Source organism: Antechinus flavipes, chromosome 1, assembly GCF_016432865.1.
Source record: "Antechinus flavipes isolate AdamAnt ecotype Samford, QLD, Australia chromosome 1, AdamAnt_v2, whole genome shotgun sequence".
NCBI classification, from domain to species: domain Eukaryota; kingdom Metazoa; phylum Chordata; class Mammalia; order Dasyuromorphia; family Dasyuridae; genus Antechinus; species Antechinus flavipes.
In genome coordinates, this window is record NC_067398.1 from 664,830,918 (window position 1) to 664,853,503 (window position 22,586).

Here is a 22,586-nt window from a genome sequence, read left to right on the forward strand (position 1 = left end):
TCAGTAGAGTGATCACCACAAGAATAGCTAGGTGTTAAAGTCCAAATCCTTCATTATCTCCTTAACAACCTAGTTTCCTTGCCTGGGGCTGGACAGCTTTCTGGAGAATCATTCAGACCAGCCTTTGTCTCAGTGGGGCAAGTGCAGAAGGCCAGGCCAGCCACCAAGAGGCTGATGAAGATGGAATGAATCTATCTAAGTTTGAGGGCTTGAGCTTGCACCTCCAGTCTGCTTGTTTTCTCTGGCTCTGAATGAATCTGGCTCTGAATCTGAGTCCCAGCTTATATGCTCTACACTGAGTATAAATCAATCATTATATCACAAGGAAACCATTATTTGTTGTAAGATTAAATCAATCATGCTGAATTTAGAGAACTATTAAGCACCATGCTAAACTAGATAACCATTGAATTTATTAATTCCATTGACTTAACACCTTGTAAAAATTCTTGTTTCAGAGTTCTGGCTCATAACATCTTCCGCTTTCTTTTGTTTTAGAACATAAGGTAGTCATGACCTCCCTGATTTCTCAAGGAGATGAGAACTCCGAAATAGGAGGTGATCACACTTTTCCTGATTCTTCAAAAAGGAGTGAAAACACCATAAAAGGAGGTGATCACATCCTCCTTGATGTCTTAGGAAGGGAAATGAAAAACAAAGGAAAATGGGGAATCAAACCACATTAGCGAGTTTCTGAGGGGTCTCACTTGAAACAGGTATACATAAATCCATCAACATGGAAGTTATTACATAAGCATATAGCACTATAACACAGGCTAGTAGTGATGTAACAAATAACATGAGTCAACATGAGGAATTATACATATCCATAAGTCCTAGAAATAGTGCAAATCCAATCTATTGTCCATTACTTTATGTATCTGGGAATCTAATGATTCCAGCAAGTTTTGAAGTTCTGTGACAGTCTCATCTTGTGTTAGGGAATCCAATGATTCCTGCAGATTTTGAAGTTCTGTAACAGTCTCATTATCAGCCATGCTCTTTCAGTGTCAGATGTCTTTTATGTCTTCTCCTTTGTTTTGAGATTTTTTTCTCTTTTTCTATCTCTCTCTGATGGACAAGGCAACTACAGTTTGTTGGCACCCGTCTAATTCCTTTCCATCTGTAGAGATACAAGTAAACCCTTTCTCCCAAGCAGTTAACCTATCTAGTCTCTTTCATTTATCACTTTCTAGATCTTTCTTCATCACCTGGCAATTACATTGGAGCTGCTTGCACTGGACACTGCCCTTCTGTCAGGTTAAAAAGCCTGTATTTTCCCCAATTGTAATCCCTTTCTCCCATCTGATTGCTTCTCTGCTGGTTGATCATATCAGAATCCTGAACTTCTAAAGACTCTCTGAGTGTAAATTCAGCTGCCATCATGCCCCAACTGGTTTTTGTTTGAGATCTCAGAGCTGGGCCCCACCTCTCATTTCCCTGAGTCAATCTACATTCTGAGGCCCATTGGAAGCCCTTGTTGCATTTTGGACACAGGGTTTTGGGTTTTATTCTCTCACCCTGTTTTCTCACTCTATCTCTATGCCTACATTGAGCTTTCAGATGTCCTACTTCATCACACTGAAGACATTGATGAGTCTCTCTGGAAGTTCCTTGCCAAGAGGTACCCTATCTTCCCATGTTCTGCATCATAGCCTGGGTATAAAAGACATTTGTGCCCACTGTGGCACAGCATCTTATGATGTCCTCTGAAGGAGCATCTTTGTGTAAGAAGAATAATTCTTTTACTAACCTCATTAGCGTTTTCTCTAGCAAGTTGTTTAATCATTACTCCTGTTGCTGAATTTTCACTAATGGGTTCTTATGACAGCTGTTTGCAGACATCCCACAAAATCAGCAAAAGGTTCATTTACACCTTGCTCTATTTTCATGAAGGGTTCCCCTTGATCTTTTCCTGGGAGGGTGCCACATGCTTTTATAGCAGCAGTAGCAGCTCATATGCTATTAAAGGGTAGTTAATCTGTGCTAAAGTGTCTGCATACTGACCTTTACCTGCTAATTGGTCAAAGGTGATTTGTATATTAACTCCAGTTTGCCTATTTCATTGGGTTTGTATTCTACATAGTTCACTATATTCTGAAAGCCACAACAAGTTTTGTCCAGGTTCTAAACATGTCCTTGCTATAGATTTCCAATCACTAGGGGTTAAAATTTCATAAGCCACACTCAACTCCACCAGAAATGTATCAGTGGCCCATTTTTCCTACATCCCCTTTACCTTCCTCATTATTTTTTCTGCCATTTTAGCCAATCTGAGAGATGTGTAATAGTATCTCAGCATTGTTTTAATTTGCATTTCTTTAATCAATAGTGATTTAGAGCATTTTTCATATGACTAGAAATGGTTTTAATTTCTTCTTCTAAAAATTATCAGTTTATATTCATTGACCATTTATTAATTGAAGATGGCTTTTATTCTTATAAATTTGACTCAATTGTCTATATATTTAGAAATGAGGTCTTTAGCAGAACCCTTGGATGCAACAAAAAAAATCCCATTTTACTGCTTCCCTTATTATGTTTGTCTACATTGGTAACATTTTAAAGAAAAGAAACAGTAACATTCCTTTCCTTAGATATCTATTCAGAAATGTACAAAGGCCAACAAATGATGTAAATTAGAGGTACTAATATAAGGAGGGAATTTTGTTCTTCTAGGTTGCTGATACTTGACAGAGCAAAAATCCAGTATTGGAATATATATATGGCTTCAAAAAAATATGCCTGAGGTGAAGCCAAGATGGCAGAGAGGACACAAACCTGTCAGATTGGCTAGAATGACAGGGAAAGATAATGTGGAATGTTGGAGGGGATATGGGAAAACAGGGACACTAATACATTATTGGTGGAATTGTGAATACATCCAGCCATTCTGGAGAGCAATTTGGAACTATGCCCAAAAAATTATCAAACTGTGTATATCCTTTGATCCAGCAGTGTTTCTACTGAGCTTATATCCCAAAGAGATATTAAAGAAGGAAAAGGACCTGTATGTGTCAAAATGAGCAGGATCAGGAGATCATTATATACTTCAATAACAATACTATATGATGATCAATTCTGATGGACGTGGCCATCTTCAGCAATGAGATGAACCAAATCAGTTCGAATAGAGCAGTAATGAATAGAACCAACTACACGCAGCGAAAGAACTCTGGGAAATGGCTATGAACCATTACATAGAATTCCCAATCCCTATATTTTTGTCCACCTGCATTTTTTATTTCCTTCACAAGTTAATTGTACACTATTTCAAAGTCCTATTCTTTTTGTACAGCAAAATAACTGTTTGGAAATGTATACTTATATTGTATTTAATTTATACTTTAACATATTTAACATGTATTGGTCAACCTGCCATGAGGGGAAGGAGGGGAAAAATTGAAACAAAAGGCTTGGCAATTGTCAATACTGTAAAATTATCCATGCATATAACTTGTAAAAAAAAAGCTACATAAAAAAATAAAATAACTGTGTTGATATAAAATATTTGGGAATTTGTCTGCCAAGGAAAGTCAGAAGCTATATAAACAAAACTACAAAACACTTTCCACACAAATAAAATCAGATCTAAACAATTGGAAAAATATCTAGTTGTCTTGGATAGGTTGAGCAAATATAATAAAGATGACAATACTCCCTAAACTAATTTAATTATTTAGTGTTATACCAATCAAACTCCCAAGAAACTATTTTACTGAACTAGAAAAAATAACAAAATTCATCTGCATGAACAAAAGGTCAAGAATTTCAAAGGAATTAATGAAAAGAAAAGCAAATGAAGATGGCCTAGCTGTACCAAATCTAAAACAGTATTATATAGCTGCAGTCATCAAAACCTTTTGGTACTAGCTAAGAAATAGATTAGCTAGTTAATCAATGGAATAGGTTAGGCTCATAGAACAAAAGAGCCAATGGCTATAACAATCTAATATATGACAAACAAAAAGCCCCACCTTTTGAGATGAAAATTCATTATCTGACAAAAACTGCTGGGAAAACTGGAAACTAATATGGCAGAAAATAGGCACAGACCCACACCTAAGACCATATATCAAGATTAGGACGAAATGGGTTCATGATCTAGACATAAAGAATGATACTATATGTTTGACAAACCCAAAGATCCCAGTTTTGGGGATAAGAATGCATTATTTGACAAAAATTGCTGGGAAAATTGGAAATTAGTATGGCAGAAACTAGGCATTGACCCACACTTAACATTGAACACCAAGATAAGGTCAAAATGGGTCCATGACCTAGGCATAAAGAATGAGATTATAAATAAATTGGAAGAGCATTGGATAGTTTACTTCTCAGACCTGTGGAAGAGGGAGGAATTTATGACCAAAGAAGAACTAGAGACCACTATTGACCACAAAATAGAAAATTTTGGTTATATCAAATTGAAATGTTTTTGTACAAACAAAACAAATGCAGACAAGATTAGAAGGGAAACAATAAACTGGGAAACCATTTTTACAGTCAAAGGTTCTGATAAAGGCAAAATATATAGAGAATTGACTCTAATTTATAAGAAATCAAGCCATTCTCCAATTGATAAATGCTCAAAGGATATGAACAGACAATTCTCAGACAAAGAAATTGAAACTATTTATAGACATATGAAAATATGCTCCAAATCATTATTAATCAGAGAAATGCAAAGTAAGACAACTCTGAGATATCACTACACACCTGTCAGATTGGCTAGAATGACAGGGAAAGATAATGAGGAATGTTGGAGGGGATGTGGGAAAACAGGAACACTGATACATTGTTGGTGGAATTGTGAACACATCCAGCCATTCTGGAGAGCAATTTGGAACTATGCTCAAAAAGTTACCAAACTATGCATACCCTTTGATCCAGAAGTGTTTCTATTGGGCTTATCCCCCAAAGAGATACTAAAGAAGGGAAAGGGACCTGTATGTGCCAAAATGTTTGTGGCAGCCCTGTTTGTAGTAGCTAGAAGCTGGAAAATGAATGGATGCCCATCAATTGGAGAATGGTTGGGTAAATTGTGGTATATGAATATTATGGAATATTATTGTTCTGTAAGGAATGACCAGCAGGATGAATACAGAGAGGACTGGTGAGACTTACATGAACTGATGCTAAGTAAATGAGCAGAACCAGGAGATCATTATATACCTCAACAACGATACTGTTTGAGGATGTATTCTGATGGAAGTGGATCTCTTCGATAAAGAGAGCTAATCCAATTTCAATTGATCAAGGATGGACAGAAGCAGCTACACCCAAAGAAAGAACACTGGGAAATGAATATAAACTGCTTGCATTTTTGTTTTTCTTCCCGGGTTATTTATACCTTCTGAATCCAATTCTCCCTATGCAACAAGAAAACTGTTCGATTCTGCACACATATATTGTATCTAGGATATACTGTAACCTATTTAACATGTAAAGGACTGCTTGCCATCTGGGGGAAGGGGTGAAGGGAGGGAGGGGAAAAATCGGAACAGAAGTGAGTGCAAGGGATAATGCTGTAAAAAATTACCCTGGCATGGGTTCTGTCAATAAAAAGTTATTTAAAAAAAAAAGAATGATACTATAAACAAATTAGAAGAACATAGGATAGTTAACCTCTCAGATTTGTGGAGGAGGAAGGAATTTGTGGCCAAAGAAGAACTACAGATCATAAAATAGATAATTTTGATTATATTAAGTTAAAAAGTTTTTGTTCAAACAAAACTAATGCAGACAAGAATAGAAGGGAAGCAAGACAACTTTGAGATACCACTATACACATGTCAGATTGACCAAGATGACAGGAAAAGATAATGACGAATGTTGGAGGGGATGTGGGAAAACTGGGACACTGATACATTGTTGGTGGAACTGTGAACAGATCCAACCATTCTGGAGAGCAGTTTGGAACTGTGCAGCCTGGTGATATTTAGAATGAGATTCTTAGGCTGCTTGAAATAAAGAATATTACCTAACTTGGTTAGAAGGCAATCTGCCTTTAAATGTCCATAAAAATAGTACCTGTACTCAAAATTAGAAAAATACAAGTCATTCCCCAATTGATAAATCATCAAGAATATGAATATACAATTTTCAGATAAACAAATTAAAGCCATTTATAATCATATCATAAAATATTCTAAATCACTCTTTATTAGAGAAGTGCAAATTAAAACAATTCTGAGATACCACCTCAGAATGGCTAAGGTATCCAGAAAATACAATGATAAATGTTGGAGGGGGTGTGAAAAAATTGGGACACTGATGCATTGTTGGTGGAGTTGTGAAATGAGCAAACCATTCTGTAAAGCAATATGAAACTATACTCAAAGCGCAATAACACAACAGTGCCATTTACTAGTTCTTTATGCCAAAGAAATCGTTAAAAATTGAAAAGGACCAACATATATAAAAATGTTTAAAGCAGCTCTTTTTGTGCTGGCAAAGCATAGGGAAATAAGTAAATGCCTATCAATATGAGAATGGCTAAATAAGTTATGAAAGTATATGAAAGTAATGGAAAATTATTGTTCTATACAAAATGAATAGGCTGATTTGCAAAGGTTCTGGGAAGATTTACATGAACTGAAGCTGAATGAAACAAGGAGAAAAGGAAAACATTGTATACTGTAACAGCAAGATTGTGTGATAATCGAATTTGACAAACATGGTTCTTCTCAGTGGTTCAATGATCCAAGGCAATGCGAAAATCTTTGGATGGAAAACACCACCCACATCCAGAGAGGGAACTATGGAAACTGAAGATAAATCAACATATGCTTTGTTCTCTCTCTTTTTTTTTCTGGATTTTTATTTTTCCTTTTGTAGTTTTTCCCCTTCTGTCCTGATTTGTCTTTCCCAACATGATTCATAAAGAAATATGTAAAAAATGTACATGTATAATCAAAAAATGTTACCTTTACATGTAAGTGGAGAAATAAAATTTTTAAAAACAATTTCCATTATTCTAATAATTTATGATTCTTTAGAATTAGTTCCTTATCGATCTACAATTGGTTAGTCTATCTAAAATTGATTTTTATTCTTTCTTATCTTAGATTTTCTCTAAATCATAAATTATTAGAATTTGCATCCAATTAGAATTGCATCCAATGGGATGCAACCAAAGCAGTTCTTAGGGAAAATGGTATAACCCAAAATAGTTAAAAGCTTTCTGGAGAGCCTTTCAGACTAGCCTTGGTTTCAGTGAAATACAGGAGGACAGGTTTGCCCCCAGAAGCCTGACTAAAGGTGAAAATGAATTTCTCTCTCCTTCCTTCTGAGAGCTTAAGGTCCTGCCTCCAGTTCTCTTGTCTTCTCTGCATCTCTGAATCTCTCTGAGTTTGTCCAAGCTTATATGCTCTCTTATCATAGTAAAAGACTTTTTACTAGTGTAAAAGCCACTAGTGAGCATTTATTAGTGATAGGGAGAAGTTAGAAACATTCCAAATAAAAACAGGTGGTGATTATCTCCAATGTTCTTCAACAGTGTTCTGTTGAAAAGAAGAAGAATTAAAGGAATTAGAATAGGCAATGAAAAATAAAACAATCAGTCTTTGCAGATGATATGATGATATACTCCTAAATCCTAGGAAGTCATCCAACACCCTATTTCAAACAATCAACAGCTTTAGGAAAGTTGCAGAAAATAAAATAAACCCACAAAATTATCAGCATTTCTATATATTATTGCTATATCCCATTGGTAAGAGATAGAAAGAGAAATTCCATTTTAAATAACTGTAAACTAAATAAAATATCTGGGTGTCTGCCTGCCAATACAAACCTGAGAACTATATGAACACAATTACAAAACAGTACTCACACAAATCAACAATCAGATCTAAACAATTAGAAAAATATCAATTGCTTATGGATAAGCTGAGTTAATATAATAAAAATTAAAATTCTGCCTAAATTGGTCTACTTGTTCAGTGCCATACAAATCAAACTGCCAAAAATATTCTACAGAACTAGAAAAAATAATAACAAAATACTTCTGAAAGAATAAAAAATCAAGAATGCCAAGAAAACTAATGGGAAAATGCCCATCAATTGGATAATGACTGAATAGATTTTGGTATATGAATATTAAGGAATATTATCGTTCTGTAAGAAATGACCAGCAGGATGATTTCAGAAAGGCCTGGAGAGACTTACTTGAACTGATGCTGAGTGAAATGAGTAGGATCAGTAGATCATTATATACTTCAACAACAATACTATATGATGATCAATTCTGATGGACATGGCCCTCTTCAACAATGAGATGAACCAAATCAGTTCCAATAGATCAGTAATGAACTGAACCAGCTATACCCAGGAAAAGAACTCTGGGAGATGACTATAAACCACTACATAGAATTCCCAATCCTTCTATTTTTGTCTACCTGCATTTTTTATTTCCTTCACAGGCTAATTGTACACTATTTCAAAGTCTGACTCTTTTTATACAGCAAAAAAATGTTTGTATACATATATTGTATTTAACTTATTCTTTAACATATTTAATATGTATTGGTCAATCTGCCATCTGGGGGAAGAGGTGAGGGGAAGGAGGAAAAAAGTTGGAACAAAAGGATTTGCAACTATCAATGCTGAAAAATTACCTATGCATATATAATAATAATAAAATAAATAAATAATGAAAAAGAATGCATAACCAACCACCAAAAAAAAAAAAAAAAGTGAAGCATAAATTTTTGTTTTTTCTTTTCAGGTTATTTTTACCTTCTTTCTAAATCCAATCTTTCTTGTGCAACATGTTAAGATATAAATATGTATACATATACTGTATTTAACATACACTTAACTTATTTAATATGTATGGGACTACCTACCATTTAGAGGAGGAGGTGGAGGGAAGGAAAAGAAAAGTTGAAACAGAAGTTTTTGCAAGGGTCAATGTTGAAAAATTACCCATACATATATTTTGTATATAAAAAGCTATAATAAAAAAAGTGAAGCATAAAAATGGGAAAAAACTTTCACAGCCAGTGTTTTTGATAAAGACCTCATTAGTAAAATATAGAGAGATTTACTAAAAATAAAAAGAAGGCTAGAATTTCCCAATTGATAAATGGTCAAAGGACAGATAATTTTCAGATGAAGAAATTGAAGCAATCTATAGTCATATGACAAAATTCTCTAAATCATTCTTGATTAGAGAAATGCAAATTAAAACAACTCTGAGATATCATTTCAGAATGGCTAAGATAACAGGAAAATGCAATGATAAATATTGGAAGGGATGTGAAAAAACTGGGACACTAATGCATTGTTGGTGGAGTTGTGAAATGATCCAACCATTCTGCAGAGTAATATGAAACTATATCCACAGGACAATTAAACTGTGCATATCCTTTGATCCAACAAAGCCACTACCGGTTCTGTATCCCAAATAAATCATTAAAAATGGAATAGGACCAATATATATATAAATGTTTATAGCAGTTCTTCTTGAGCTGTCAAAGAATAAGAAAATGAGTAAACACCCATCATTGGGGGAATGGTTAAAAAAAGCCATGTTATATGAAAGTATTGGAACATTATTATTCTATAAAAATGATGAACAGGCTGCTTTTTAAAGGCTCTGCAAACATTTACATGAACTGACGCTGAATGAAACAAACAGAACAGGAAAACATTGTACACTACAACAGCAAGATTGTATGATAATCACCTATAACAGATTTGGTTGTTCTCAGTAGTTCAGTAATCCAAGGAAATCCAACCAATTTTTTTACTACAGCCTTTCATATTGGCCATTTGCTTAGGCAATAAGGAGATGGAACTTTGTAGAGGGCTAAACAATTGAGTCAATGCACTGAAGTCAGGACTGCCAAGCACTTGAGGCTAACTACTGATTGGACAATGCTCTATGGGCATATGCTTGGAAAATGGTCCTTCCCACTATCTTGTGCTGGCTCAATGATTGGTGTATACAGAGGATTGTAGGAGGGACTAGGGGGTGGAGTAAGAGTGGCCAGAGTCACGCCTTGGTAGTAAATGAGGGAGAAGGTGGTTGTGGAGATTCTGCTTCCATCCTGTTCAATCCTGCCTGTAAGACCAAGAATAAAGACTAAAGACTTTTGCTTATCCTGACTCCAGCTGATTCTGAGGTATCTGGAGTGCTAGCATGGTAGTCACATTTGGCACCCAAGCGTGGGGCCCAAGGACCCTAACTTCACTGAAGAAGTGTCCAGTGACCAGGAAATAAGGTGAGTATTTTAATAGATAAACAGGGAACTTAACATCTTCTAGCTGCAATGGGGCAGATATTAGGAAAAGATTCTCCCCCAATTCCAGCCCCATCCCCACTCCCAACCCCAACCCCACCCCAAAGGAGATCTGCAAGAAGCATACTCAGACTGATAAAGAGAAAGAACTTATTTATGACTTGTATGCAGATTGATGGATTCCTGGATACATTGGACCGTATGTTCCCTTGGTTCTTTGAGGAAGAAGAGATAAGCGTAAATAATTGGAAACTTATAAGAGATCAACTATGTGAATATTATGATAATGGTTCCAAGTCACTTTCCAAAGAAACACTATATATATATATATATATATTATATATATATATATATATATATATGTATGTATATTTGTGTATATCTATCTATCTATCTATCTATCTATGCATGTAGATAGATAGATAGATAGATAGATAGATAGATATACAACATAATATAATTGGCCTTAAAAAGTCATAGAAAAGTTATAGAAAAAAGAAAAAATTTCAGAATGGCCAGATGAGGCAGTATGAGGAAAATGGGGAGGATAAAGGAGGGATTAAAAGCAGTATCACCAGAGGGCATGGGGAGTTAAATGAGGATGAAGGGTGTGGTGAAGGGCGTGGTGATTCTCACTCTCACAGATCAGCTTCAATCCCACCTAAACCAGATTGGGATGAGGGGCCCAGCTCCAGGGCCCCAGGCCAAAAACACTTGGGGCATGATGACAGCCAATGGTACACCCAGGGAGTGCCTAGAAGTCCAGTAACCAGACAGGACCAATCAGCCAGGAAGCCATATGAAGGGAGAAGGGGATTATAATTGGAAAGAATAAAGTTGTATGCAGCTGGGACAACTGTGATACCCCTTGGAGAGGTAAAATCTGTTCCTCTCCAGCCTATGAATCCCTTGCCTCCAGGCACAGTAGGCTTGACCATTTCACCTCCTGAGAGTACTTACAAAACAGTGTTCATCCGTACACTGATGTGGGAAACTGGGGAATGTGTAAATAATATCCCAGTCACTAATACAGGTAGACAATGTGTGACTTATCAACCAGGAGAAAGAGTAGCATCAGGTTCACTGATATAGACTCCTAATAAGCAATCTGGTGATAGTTGCCCAGATTCTGACTCCAAGCAACAAATTCCAGGAATATACTGGACAGTAGCTGTGATAGCTGACCGACCTATCCTCACTATCTATCTAAATGGCATACAATTAAAAGGATTGGTAGACACTGGTGCAGATTGTACAGTCATTAGAGGTGCCAACTGGCCCAGTTATTGGCCAAAGAATAAGGCAAACACCTATGTGTCTGGTGTAGGAGGATCAATAGCAGCTGAAATTAGAGATGGATATTTGAAGGTGAAACAAGAGTTTTAACTCTTTTTATAGTTGAAAAAATCCCCATCAATCTGTGGGGAAGAGATATTTTACAACAATTAGGATTAAAAATGAGTACCTCGGTTTTTTAGGCAGGGCTGCTGTTGAAGGCCTGCCAACACTTTCACCTGTTCCTATTCAATGGAAAACTTATACACCAGTATGGATAGAACAGTGGCCCTTAGGTAGCAATAAAATTCAGGCCTTATTAGATATAGTACAGGAGCAACTTGACCAAGAACACTTACAACCTTCTCTAAGTCCTTGGAATTCCCAGGGATTTGTTGTAAGAAAGAAATCTGGAAAATGGAGGATGCTGACTGATTTAAGAAAGGTAAATAAACAGATAGAAACTATGGGAACTCTTCAGCTTGGGCTTCCATCTCTTACTCAATTGTCTAGAGCACGAGTCCTCCAACTATAGGCCATGGGCCAGATGCAGCAGCTGAGGACATTTATTCCCTTCACCCAGGGCTATGAAGTTTCTTTATTTAAAGACCCACAAAACAAAGTTTTTGTTTTTACTACAGTCCAGCCCTCCATCAGTCTGAGGGACAGTGAAATGGCCCCCTATTTAAAAAGTTTGAGGACCCCTGCATCTAGAGAATGGCCTCTTTGGGTTATAGACATTAAGGATTGTTTCTATTCTATCCCTCTAGATAAGGAGGATACGAAAAGATTTGTCTTTTCAGTGCCCAGCATTAACTTAGCTGAGCCTTATAAAATATATGAATGGATAGTTTTGCCAAAGGGGATGAAAAACAGCCCTACTATGTGTCAAATGTATGTTTGCTGCTGCTCTTGCTCCAATAAGAAAAGCATTTCCAAAAGTTATGCTATTACATTATATGGATGATATATTGGGATGTGCACCTGAGGAACAAATGTTAGAAGCATATCTACAAAAGACCATAGAAACACTAAGATACTACAAATTGTACATAGCTGAAGAAAAAATTCAAAGACATGCTCCTTTTCAATATTTAGGATATGAAGTATACCCTAAGGTACTTACAGTACAAAAACTGTCCTTAAGAACAGAAAAGCTAAACACCTTAAATGATTTTCAGAAATTGATAGGAGATATTCAATGGATGTGACTAGTGTTAGGCTTGACTACCTACTAGTTACAACCATTATATGATATTTTAAGGGGAGACAGTGCTTTAAATTCACCATGCTAGCTTACAAAAGAAGCTCAAGAGGCTTTGAGAGAAGTTGAACTGGCTTTATCCAATGTGGTTGAAAGAGTCACTCAAAAACCCTTGGAAATATCAGTTTTTGCCACACCAGAGGCACCCACAGCAGTCCTTCATCAGGAGACAGTATGATAGAGTAGGTGAACCTCCCGGCACAACCAGAACAAAGCTTACTCCTTACCCAGTGCTTGTGGCTAGAATTTTGTTAAAGGCAATTAAGCGAGCAGTACAATTATCTGGGACAAGACCTGACAAGATATATACTTTCTATACAAATGCACAAATTAATGTATGCTGTGAAACCATCCCAGAGTGGCAAATTTTATTAGCCATGGCTCCAAATTTTACACATGGGTCTCCATTAAAGATAACCAGACTTTTACATAATTGGCGATGGATTCTTGAAGAAAAAGTTTCTAAAGTTCCTCTTAAAGGACCAACTATCTTTACAGATGCATCCAAACACAATATTTGTGCTGTATACTCTCATGACTTAACTATAGAGTAGTCAGAACTCCTTTTCAGTCCACTCAGCAGAACGAATTATATGCAATCATGTTAGCTCTCACTTATTATCCAGGAGACATAAATATAATATCTGATTCAGCCTATTCAGTAGGTGTGGTATAAAGAATTGCCACAGCCCAAATAAAATTTGCATCTTCTAATATATATCAGCTCTTTAAAAAACTTCAGTAGCAAATGAGAAAACATCCAGGTAAGATTTATATCTTGCATGTCCACTCACATAGTGGACTCCCAGGTCCTATTTTTGATGGGAATTCAAAGGCAGATAGCCTTTTAACTATGTTAGCCAGTACACCTTTATTTCAGGAGGCCCGGGAATCCCATTCTAAATACCATCAGGCTGCTCAAGCTTTGCATTTACAATTTGGGATAACAAAAGAGGAAGCTAGGAGCATAGTAAAAAGCTGTACAGCTTGCCTTCCTTTCCACGCTCCTACACTGCCTCCAGGGAAGAACCCTCGTGGTTTGAGACCCAATGAAATCTGGCAAATGGATGTGACCCATTATAAATCTTTCGGTCGTCTGTCTTTTATCCATGTTGTGGTAGACACCTTTTCAGGATTCACTTTTGCCATACCAGCAGCAAAAGAGACAGCCCAAGTGGTCACTGAATTCCTCATGCAAGCATTTGCCATTATGAGTGTGCCACAAGCAATAAAAACAGACAATGGTCCTGCATACACCTCCAAACATTTTGCACACTTTTGTGCACAGTATAAGATTTTACACACCACTGGCATACCCTTTAATCCTCAAGGACAGGCAATAGTAGAGAGGAGAAACAGAGAGATTAAAATGCTGCCCCTAAAACAAAAGAAAGGGGGAGCTACAGGTAACCCTAGAGAACTACTAAATCTAGCACTTTATACTATTAACTTCTTGATTTTTGACAAAGATGCACTGGCTCCGGCAGACAGGTTTTATAACCCACCAGAAGGGCAGTGTCCAGTGCGAGGAGCTCCACTATCTTTAAATAATTGCCAGGTGATGTGGAGAGACCCAGAAAATGGTGAATGGAAGGGACCAGATAGGCTAACTGCTTGGGGAAGAGGGTTTGCTTGTATCTCTACAGGTGGAGAAGTAATCAGATGGGTGCCAACAAGCCGTATTCGCCTTGTCCATTGCAGAGAGACAGAGCAGACCCTTGAAACAAAGGAGAAGACCCAAGAAACATCGGGTGGTTCTGCTGCTGATTGTGCTCACCATTGAAAGAATGTGGCAGTTGTGGCATTTGACTCATGGACATAGAAAATCATTGGACTTCAAAACCCTCAGAAATCATTGGATTCTTTGAGATATTAGATTGTTGTAGGACTTTAAATTCCTCAGGAATCATTGGATTCTTTGAGACATAAGACTTGAAAGCCCTCAGGAATCATTGGATTTTCTGAGAAATGATAAGACTGTTACAGGACTTCAAAATCTGTTGGAATCATTGGATTCCCCAAGGCATAAAAAGACTTTTGCTGAACTTCAAAAACTTGGGGGAATCACTGGATTCCCTGATATGTGAAGCAATGGACAATAGATTGGTTTTGAACTATCTCCTGGCTGCTGAAGAAGGTGTATGTGTGACTGCTGTTTACATACTCTCCTTCTAGGACTTCTGGCAATCTTTTACAACACAATGTTGATTTATATTGTTTGTTATACCGTTACTTGGGTGTATAATTCATATTTGTTATACCACATTAAGCCTGCACTGACTGTGGGAAGAGTCATCACTAATAGCTTCTGCATTGTTGCTATGTGCTTGTGTAATACTTCCCATGCTGATGGGTTTGTGCATAATAAGACCCTTGAGCCCAGAAACCTGCTAGCAACCCCCACTTCCCTTTGGTGCTTTTCATCTCCCTTCCTGAGATGTCAGGGAGGGAATGATTATCTCCTTTTTAGTGCTTTCACTTCCCTTCCTGAGAAGTCAGGGGGGTCATGATCACCTCCTTTTTGGTGCTTTCACCTCCTTTCCTGAGAAGTCAGGGAGGGTGTGATCACCTCCCCTTGGGGGCTCTGACCTCCCTGAGGAGTCAGGGATGGCATGATCACTTGTGTTCTAAAACAAAAGAAAGGGGGAGATGTAATGGTCTGAGGCTTGAGTTGATGCACTGAGGTTCCAAGCACATGAGGCTAAATAGTAATTGGACCATACTCTATTAATATATAAGCTTGGAGAAAAAATGGCCCCTGCCCACTCTTTGTGCAAGTCCTGATGTGTTGTATAGGAAATGACGATTTTGGTGGGTGGAGGCAGGGGAGTGGAAAAGGAAGGGTAAGGAGAGACTTTTGGCATTGCTATTGCAATGGTTTGCTCAGCTCAGATCTCTCTCTGTTAGCTGGTTTCCTGTTGCAGCTGCCCATATTGCTATAGCAATCTTTCTTGCCCATATTGCTATTGCAATCTTTATTCACCTCTTCACTTCAATAAATATTGAAGATTTTTTCCTTAACCTGAATTCCTGACTCCAGCTGATTTTAAATACACGGTCATTACAAAGAACAGAGAAGCTAAACACTTTAAATGACTTTCAGAAACTGATAGGAGATATCCAATGGTTGTGACCAGTGTTAGGCTTGACTACCTATCAATTGCAACCATTATATGACATTTTAAGGGAAGACAATGCTTTAAACTCACCACGTCAGCTTACAAAAGAAGCTCAAGAGGCTTTGAGAAAAGTTGAACTGGCTTTATCCAATGTAGTTGAAAGACTCACTCAAAAACCCTTGAAAATATCAGTTTTTGCTACACAAGAGACAACCACAGCAGTCCTTCATCAAGGAGACAGTGTGATAGAGTAGGTGAACCTCCTGGCACAACAACAACAAAACCTTACTCCTTACCCAGTGCTTGAGGCTAGAATTTTGTTAAAGCCATTAAGCAAGCAGTACAATTATCTTGGATAAGACCTGACAAGATATACACCTTTTATACTAATGCACAAATTAATGTATGCTGTAAAACCATCTCAGAGTGGCAAATTTTATTGGCCATGGCTCCAAATTTTGCACTTGGGTCTCCATTAAAGATAACCAGACTATTACATAATTGGTGATGGATTCTTGAAGAGAAGGTTTCTAAAGTTCCTCTTAAAGGACCAATTATCTTTACAGATGCATTCAAACATAATATTTGTGCTGTATACTCTCACAACTTAACTATAAAGAGGGTAGTCAGAACTCCTTTTCAGTCCACTCAGCAGAATGAATTTTATGCAATCATTCTAGCTCTTACTTATTATCCAGGAGATATAAATATAATATCTGATTTGGCCTATTCAGGAGGTGTGGTACAAAGAATTGCCACAGCCCAGATAAAATTTTTAGCCTCTAATATATATCAACTCTTCAAGGAACTTCAAGAGCAAGTGAGAAAGCATCCAGGTAAGATTTATATCTTGCATGTCCACTCTCATAGTGGACTTCCAGGTCCTATTTTTGATGGTAATTCAAAGGCAGATAGCCTTCTATCTATGTTGACCAATACTCCTTTATTACAAGAAGCCCAAGAATCTCATTTTAAATATCATCAGGCTGCCCAAACTTTACATTTGCAACTTGGAATAACAAGAGAGGAAGCAAGGAGAATAGTAAAAGCCTGTATAGCTTGCCTTCCTTTCCATCCTCCTACACTGCCTCCAGGGAAAACACCATCGTGATTTGAGACCCAATGAAATTTGGCAAATGGATGTGACCCATTATAAATCTTTTGGTTATCTGTCTTTTATTCATGTTGTTGTAGACACTTTTTCAGGATTCATTTTTGCAATGCCAGCAGCAAAAGAGACAGCCTGAGTGGTCACTGAATTCCTTATATAAACATTTGCGATTATCAGTGTGCCATAAACAATAAAAACAGATAACAGACCTGCATATACTTCTAAACAGTTTGCACACTTTTGTGCACAGTATAAGATTCTACACACTACTGGCATATCTTTTAATCCTCAAGGACAGGCAATAGTAAAGAGAAAAAACAGAGACATTAAGACACTCCTCCAAAAAGAAAAGAAAGGAGGAGCCACAGGTAACCTTAGAGAACTTCTAAATCTAGCTCTTTATACTATTAATTTCTTGATTTTTGACAAAGATGCACTGGCTGCAGCAGACAAGTTTTATAACCCACTGGAAGGGCAGTGTCCAGTGCGAGCAGCTCCACTATCTTTAGATAATCACTAGGTGATGTGGAGAGACCCAGAAAGTAGTGAATGGAAGGGACCAGATAGGTTAACTGCTTGGGAGAAAGGGTTTGCTTGTATCTCCACAGATGGAGAAGGAATCAGATGGGTGCCAACGAGGCATATTCACCTTGTTCATCAGAGAGAGACAAAGCAGACCTTTGAAATGAAGGAGAAGATCCAAGAAAGATGGGATGGTTCCACTGCTTGACTGTGCCCACCACTGAAAGAGCATGGCAGTTATGGTGTTTGAAACATGGACATCAAAAATTATTAGACTTCAAAACCCTCAGGAATCATTGGATTCTCTGAGACATGATAAGATTTTTGTAGGACTATAAAGCCCTCAGAAATCATTGCATTCTCTGAGTTATGATAAAACTGTTGTAGGACTTGAAAACCCTCAGGAATCATTGGATTTTCTGAGAAATGATAAGACTATTGCAGGACTTCAAAATCTGCTGGAATCATTGGATTCCCTAACACATAAAAAGACTGTTGCAAGACTTCAAAAATTTGTGGGGATCATTGGATTCCCTGACATGTGAAGCAATGGACAATAGATTGGTTTTAGACTATTTCTTGGATGCTAAAGAAAGTGTATATGTGACTGTTGTTTACATACCCTCCTTTTAGGACTTCTGGAAATCTCTTATAATACCATATTGATTTATATTGTTTGTTATATCATTACTTGCATGTACAATTCATGTTTGTTGCACCACATTGAGCTTGCACTGATTGTGGGGAGAGTCATCACTAATAGCCTTTGTGTTATTGCTATGTGTTCATGTAATACCTCCCATGCTGATGGGTTTGTGTATACCTGTTTCTAATAAGAGCCTTCAGCCCAGAATCCCACTAGCAATCCCCACTTCCCTTTGGTGCTTTTCATCTCCCTTCCTGAGATGTTGGGGAGGGCATGATCATCTTCTTTTTAGTGCTTTCACTTCCCTTCCTGAGAAGTCGGAGGGGAGGGATGTCATCACCTACTTTTCAATGTTTTCACCTCCTTTTCTGAGAAGTCAGGGAGGGCACCATCACCTCCTTTTGGGGGCTCTCAGCATCCTGAGAAGTCAGAGATGGTGTGACTAAAACAAAAGAAAGCGGGAGATGTAGAGGGCTGAAACTATTGAGTTGATGCACTGAGGTCAGGACTGCCGAGCACTTGAGGCTAACTACTGATTGGACAATACTCTATGGGCAAATGCTTGGAAAATGGTCCTTCCCACGATCCTGTGCTGGCTCAATGATTGGTGTATCCAGAGGATTGTAGGAGGGACTAGGGGGTGGAGTAAGACCGGCTGAGTCACACTTTGACCATAGAGGAGGGAGAAGGCTTTTGTGGAGATTCTGCTTCCATCCTGTTCAATCCTGCATCTAAAGACCAAGAATAAAGACTGAGGATTTTTGTTTATCCTGACTCCAGCTGATTCTGGGGTGTTCTGGGTGCTAGCACACTCATTACAAAACTTAGAAAACCAATGATGAAATTCCATATCAATTTTTCCTAAATTTTTCCTTTCCTGTGTAACATAGCTATTTATAGCTTACAAGCCACGTTCTTATAGTATATTTGATTTGGTGTTTTTAAGAAATGTTAAGGAGACTGGGCATGTCTTCCAATTTCCTTTTCATAAATGAAGGAATTTTGAGAAAAAAATCCATTAAATAACTTGTTCAAGTGCACATAACTCATAAGTGATAGTAAGGACTAAAATCCTGGATCTATCACTCCAAACCTAACATTTTTTAAAGAAAAAATATCCTAAGAAAGCAGATTGGGTTCAACGAGTTATCATTATGGTTTAAACTTGAATAATAGAAGCCATGACGGGAAAGGTCAAGGTCCATTATAAAAAATAAAACCACAGTCAGTCATTAAGGTAGGAAAACTGAGCTTGATCAGTCAGCATTTATTAAGCACATTTCAGTCACTGTACTATGCTTTGGGCATACAAAATAAAACAAAAGATATAACTTGACCTCAAAGATCATACAATCTAATGGGGGTGGCAACATACAAACAAATATACACAAACAAGCTATATACAAGATTATTAGTGCTCAATATATTAATAATAAGTGAATAAAATGAATAATTCATAAATGAGTAATTATTAACAAAGTGAACACACTTGAACTAAGGAATTAGGAAAGCTTCCAGGAAAAGATAGGACTTTTTTTAAATTTTAGGACTTAAAGGAAGCAAAAGAACTCAATTGGTAGAGTTGAATACAGAGAACATTCCAGATATGGCAGACAGCCCAAGAAAGTGCCCAGAGCCAAGAAATGGAATGTGTTGTTCATAGAATGGCAAAAACTAGCTTTACTGGAGCTAATAGCATGTGGTATGGAGTAAAGTTTTAAAAGAGTAGAAAGGTAGAAAGGAGGTAAGTTATGAAGGAATTTGAATGTCAAACTGATGATTTTGCATTTGATCCTAATGGCAATAGGGAACCCCTGGTACTCATTAGGAAAGGGTGACAGAGTGAAATCTATATTTTAGGCAATAGCACTGAAAATGCAAAATGAAATGTAGATTTGAATGGGGAGAAATTGAAGAATCAAAAATTTCTTCCTTCCACTATTTTCCCCAAATGTACCAGCGTCTCATTTCAAGGACCAGGAGCCAACCCCATCATTGAGAGGAAACTGTTCTGCTAATTAGCTTCCTAAGGGCATCTTTTATGTCCTTATTCCTTAGTGTATAGATAAATGGATTCAACATGGGGGTAACCACAGAATACATTGCTGAGGCAACTGTGCTCTTCCAGGAAGAATGGGTAAATGAGGAACTGAAATACACTCCCAGTCCTGTACTATAGAATAGGGACACAACAGAGAGGTGAGATCCACAAGTGGAAAAGGCTTTATACTTCCCCTGAGATGATGGGATTTTCAAAATGGAAGAGCAAATCTGGATATAAGAGGAAAGTATCCCTGTGAAGGGGAGAAAAACCAACAGTCCAGCTAAAATGTAAATCAAAATGTAATTCATTAGGGTGTCAGAACAAGAGAGTTTCAGAATCTCAGCAAGATCACAAAAGAAGTGTTGAATTTCATGGTCTATACAAAAGGAGAGCCGTGTTACCATCAGAGTGTGAAGAAGAGAATCTAGAAGGCTTATTATCCAGGAAAGCAGCACCAGCAGACCACATAGCCTAGGATTCATGATGGCTGAATAGCGTAGGGGATGACAGATAGCTACAAAACGGTCATAGGCCATTGCAGTAAGGAGAAAATTATCCATACAACTAAAAACCATAAAGAAGTACATCTGGGCAAGGCAGTCAACATGGGTGATGGCCTTGTTTTCTATCAAGATACTTACCAACAAATTGGGGACTATGGTAGATACCATACAGAAATCTACAAAGGATAAGTTGGAAAGAAAGAAGTACATGGGCCTATGAAGATGAGAGTCAGAGCCAACGGCCAAAATTATGAGCAGGTTTCCAATCACTGTGACCAAGTACATGCCCAAGAACAGCCCAAAGAGAGCCTCCTGCTGTTCTGGTTTTTCAGAAAATCGCAGAAGAATAAAATCAGTGAATTTTGTTTGGTTTTCTGATACTATAGGGCTTTCTTTTCTGCTGGGAAAGAAAAGTGAGAAGGGCATAACATGAAAATATGATTATCCTTGTATACAGAATGGAAAGAACATCAAGTTTTGATTTAGAATTTCTCAGCTCTTCCCTTGTCTCTGTCACTTATCTTTGTGACCTTGTACAATTTACCATTCATACATACAACCTCAATGCAAGATGACGGATGTGTTCCTAAAAATGTCTACAGTTCTTTCTGGTTCTTTGAGTCTTTGAAATATAAACAACCACATTTAGGAAAGAACAATTTATAAAATCTGAAATTTCCTGGAAACTTTCAGTGACCATCGATAAATAATCAATAGTATTCCCCAGGGATAAATGCTCAAAGGATAAGGAGAGGCAGTATGCCAATGAAGAAATCTAACTAATTTATAGTCATATGAAAAATGCTTTAATATATTATTGACAGTAACGGAAATCAAGACAACTGTTAGATAGTATACCTACCACATTGGCTAAAATAATTGAACAGGAAATTAATAAATATAAAGCCGATGTAGAAGAATCGGGAGAGTAATTCACTGTTGGTGGAATTGTAATCATCCCCACCCTTCTGGAAAGCAATCTGAAATTATGTTCAAAGAGTTCTTAAACTGCTTGTACCACTTGACCCAGCAAGACTACTACTAGTTCTGTATCCAAAGTTAAATTGAGGAAAAGAAAAGCAATCTATATGTTCTACAATATTTATAGCAGTTCTCATTTTAATGGCTAGAACTGAAAATTAAATGAATGCTAATCATTCAGGGAATGGCTAAACAAATTGGGATATATATGATCACAAAGAATACTTATTTGCTATAAAAATGATGACCACAAGGATCTTAGAAAAATACAAATAGACTTCCATGAAATAATGAAGAGTGAAATAAGAAGAGCTAAAAGAATGTTATATACAGTAAAAACAATATTGTTTTAAGAAGAACTTTTAGCCATTAAATCATTCTATTTTAAGTACCCAGATTAATTACAAAAACTATATAAAGGAAGACTTTATCTGCAAATAGAGAAAGAACCGATAAGCAGAATTCATTGCCATCTTTTTTTCCTCCTATGTTTTGAAAAAACATGTTTTGTTTCTTAAGTACAGGATAAAATAAATTTAAAAAAAATTTAAATGTCACAAGAAAAAAAAAAAAAGATGTTCCAGTCATTGAAAAAAGAAGTTGCTAAGGGCAGGACAGGTCCACACTTGGAACCAAAAGCAAAGAGGGAGAAAATGAAACTGGTATCCAGAAGGATCTGAGCAGTTCATTTTTAAAATTGGAATCATGAAATCACATATATGGAAAGTACCTCAAGGGAAGCAAAATATAAAACTGTATACTATAAAAACAATCCATCCTGCCCTATGCCTGTCAAGTAAACATCTTACCTTTTCATAAAGCTCTCAATTGAAGGGAAATCTCTGTTTTATAAAGCAACCTATTCCTCTAT

The 22,586-nt window shown here is 37.1% G+C and overlaps 2 protein-coding genes across 2 annotated transcripts in view; one reads left to right on the forward strand and one right to left on the reverse strand.

Moving 5' to 3' along the window:
• The window catches only part of LOC127548270 (olfactory receptor 7A10-like), a 51,226-nt gene that overhangs the window by 6,031 nt on the left and 22,609 nt on the right, over window positions 1–22,586 (forward strand). The gene's annotated exons all lie outside the window — the stretch shown is intronic.
• On the reverse strand, window positions 20,180–21,160 carry LOC127545968 (olfactory receptor 7D4-like). The gene has a single exon (XM_051973446.1). It carries the CDS (start codon window positions 21,158–21,160, stop codon window positions 20,180–20,182), a length of 981 nt encoding a protein of 326 aa, XP_051829406.1.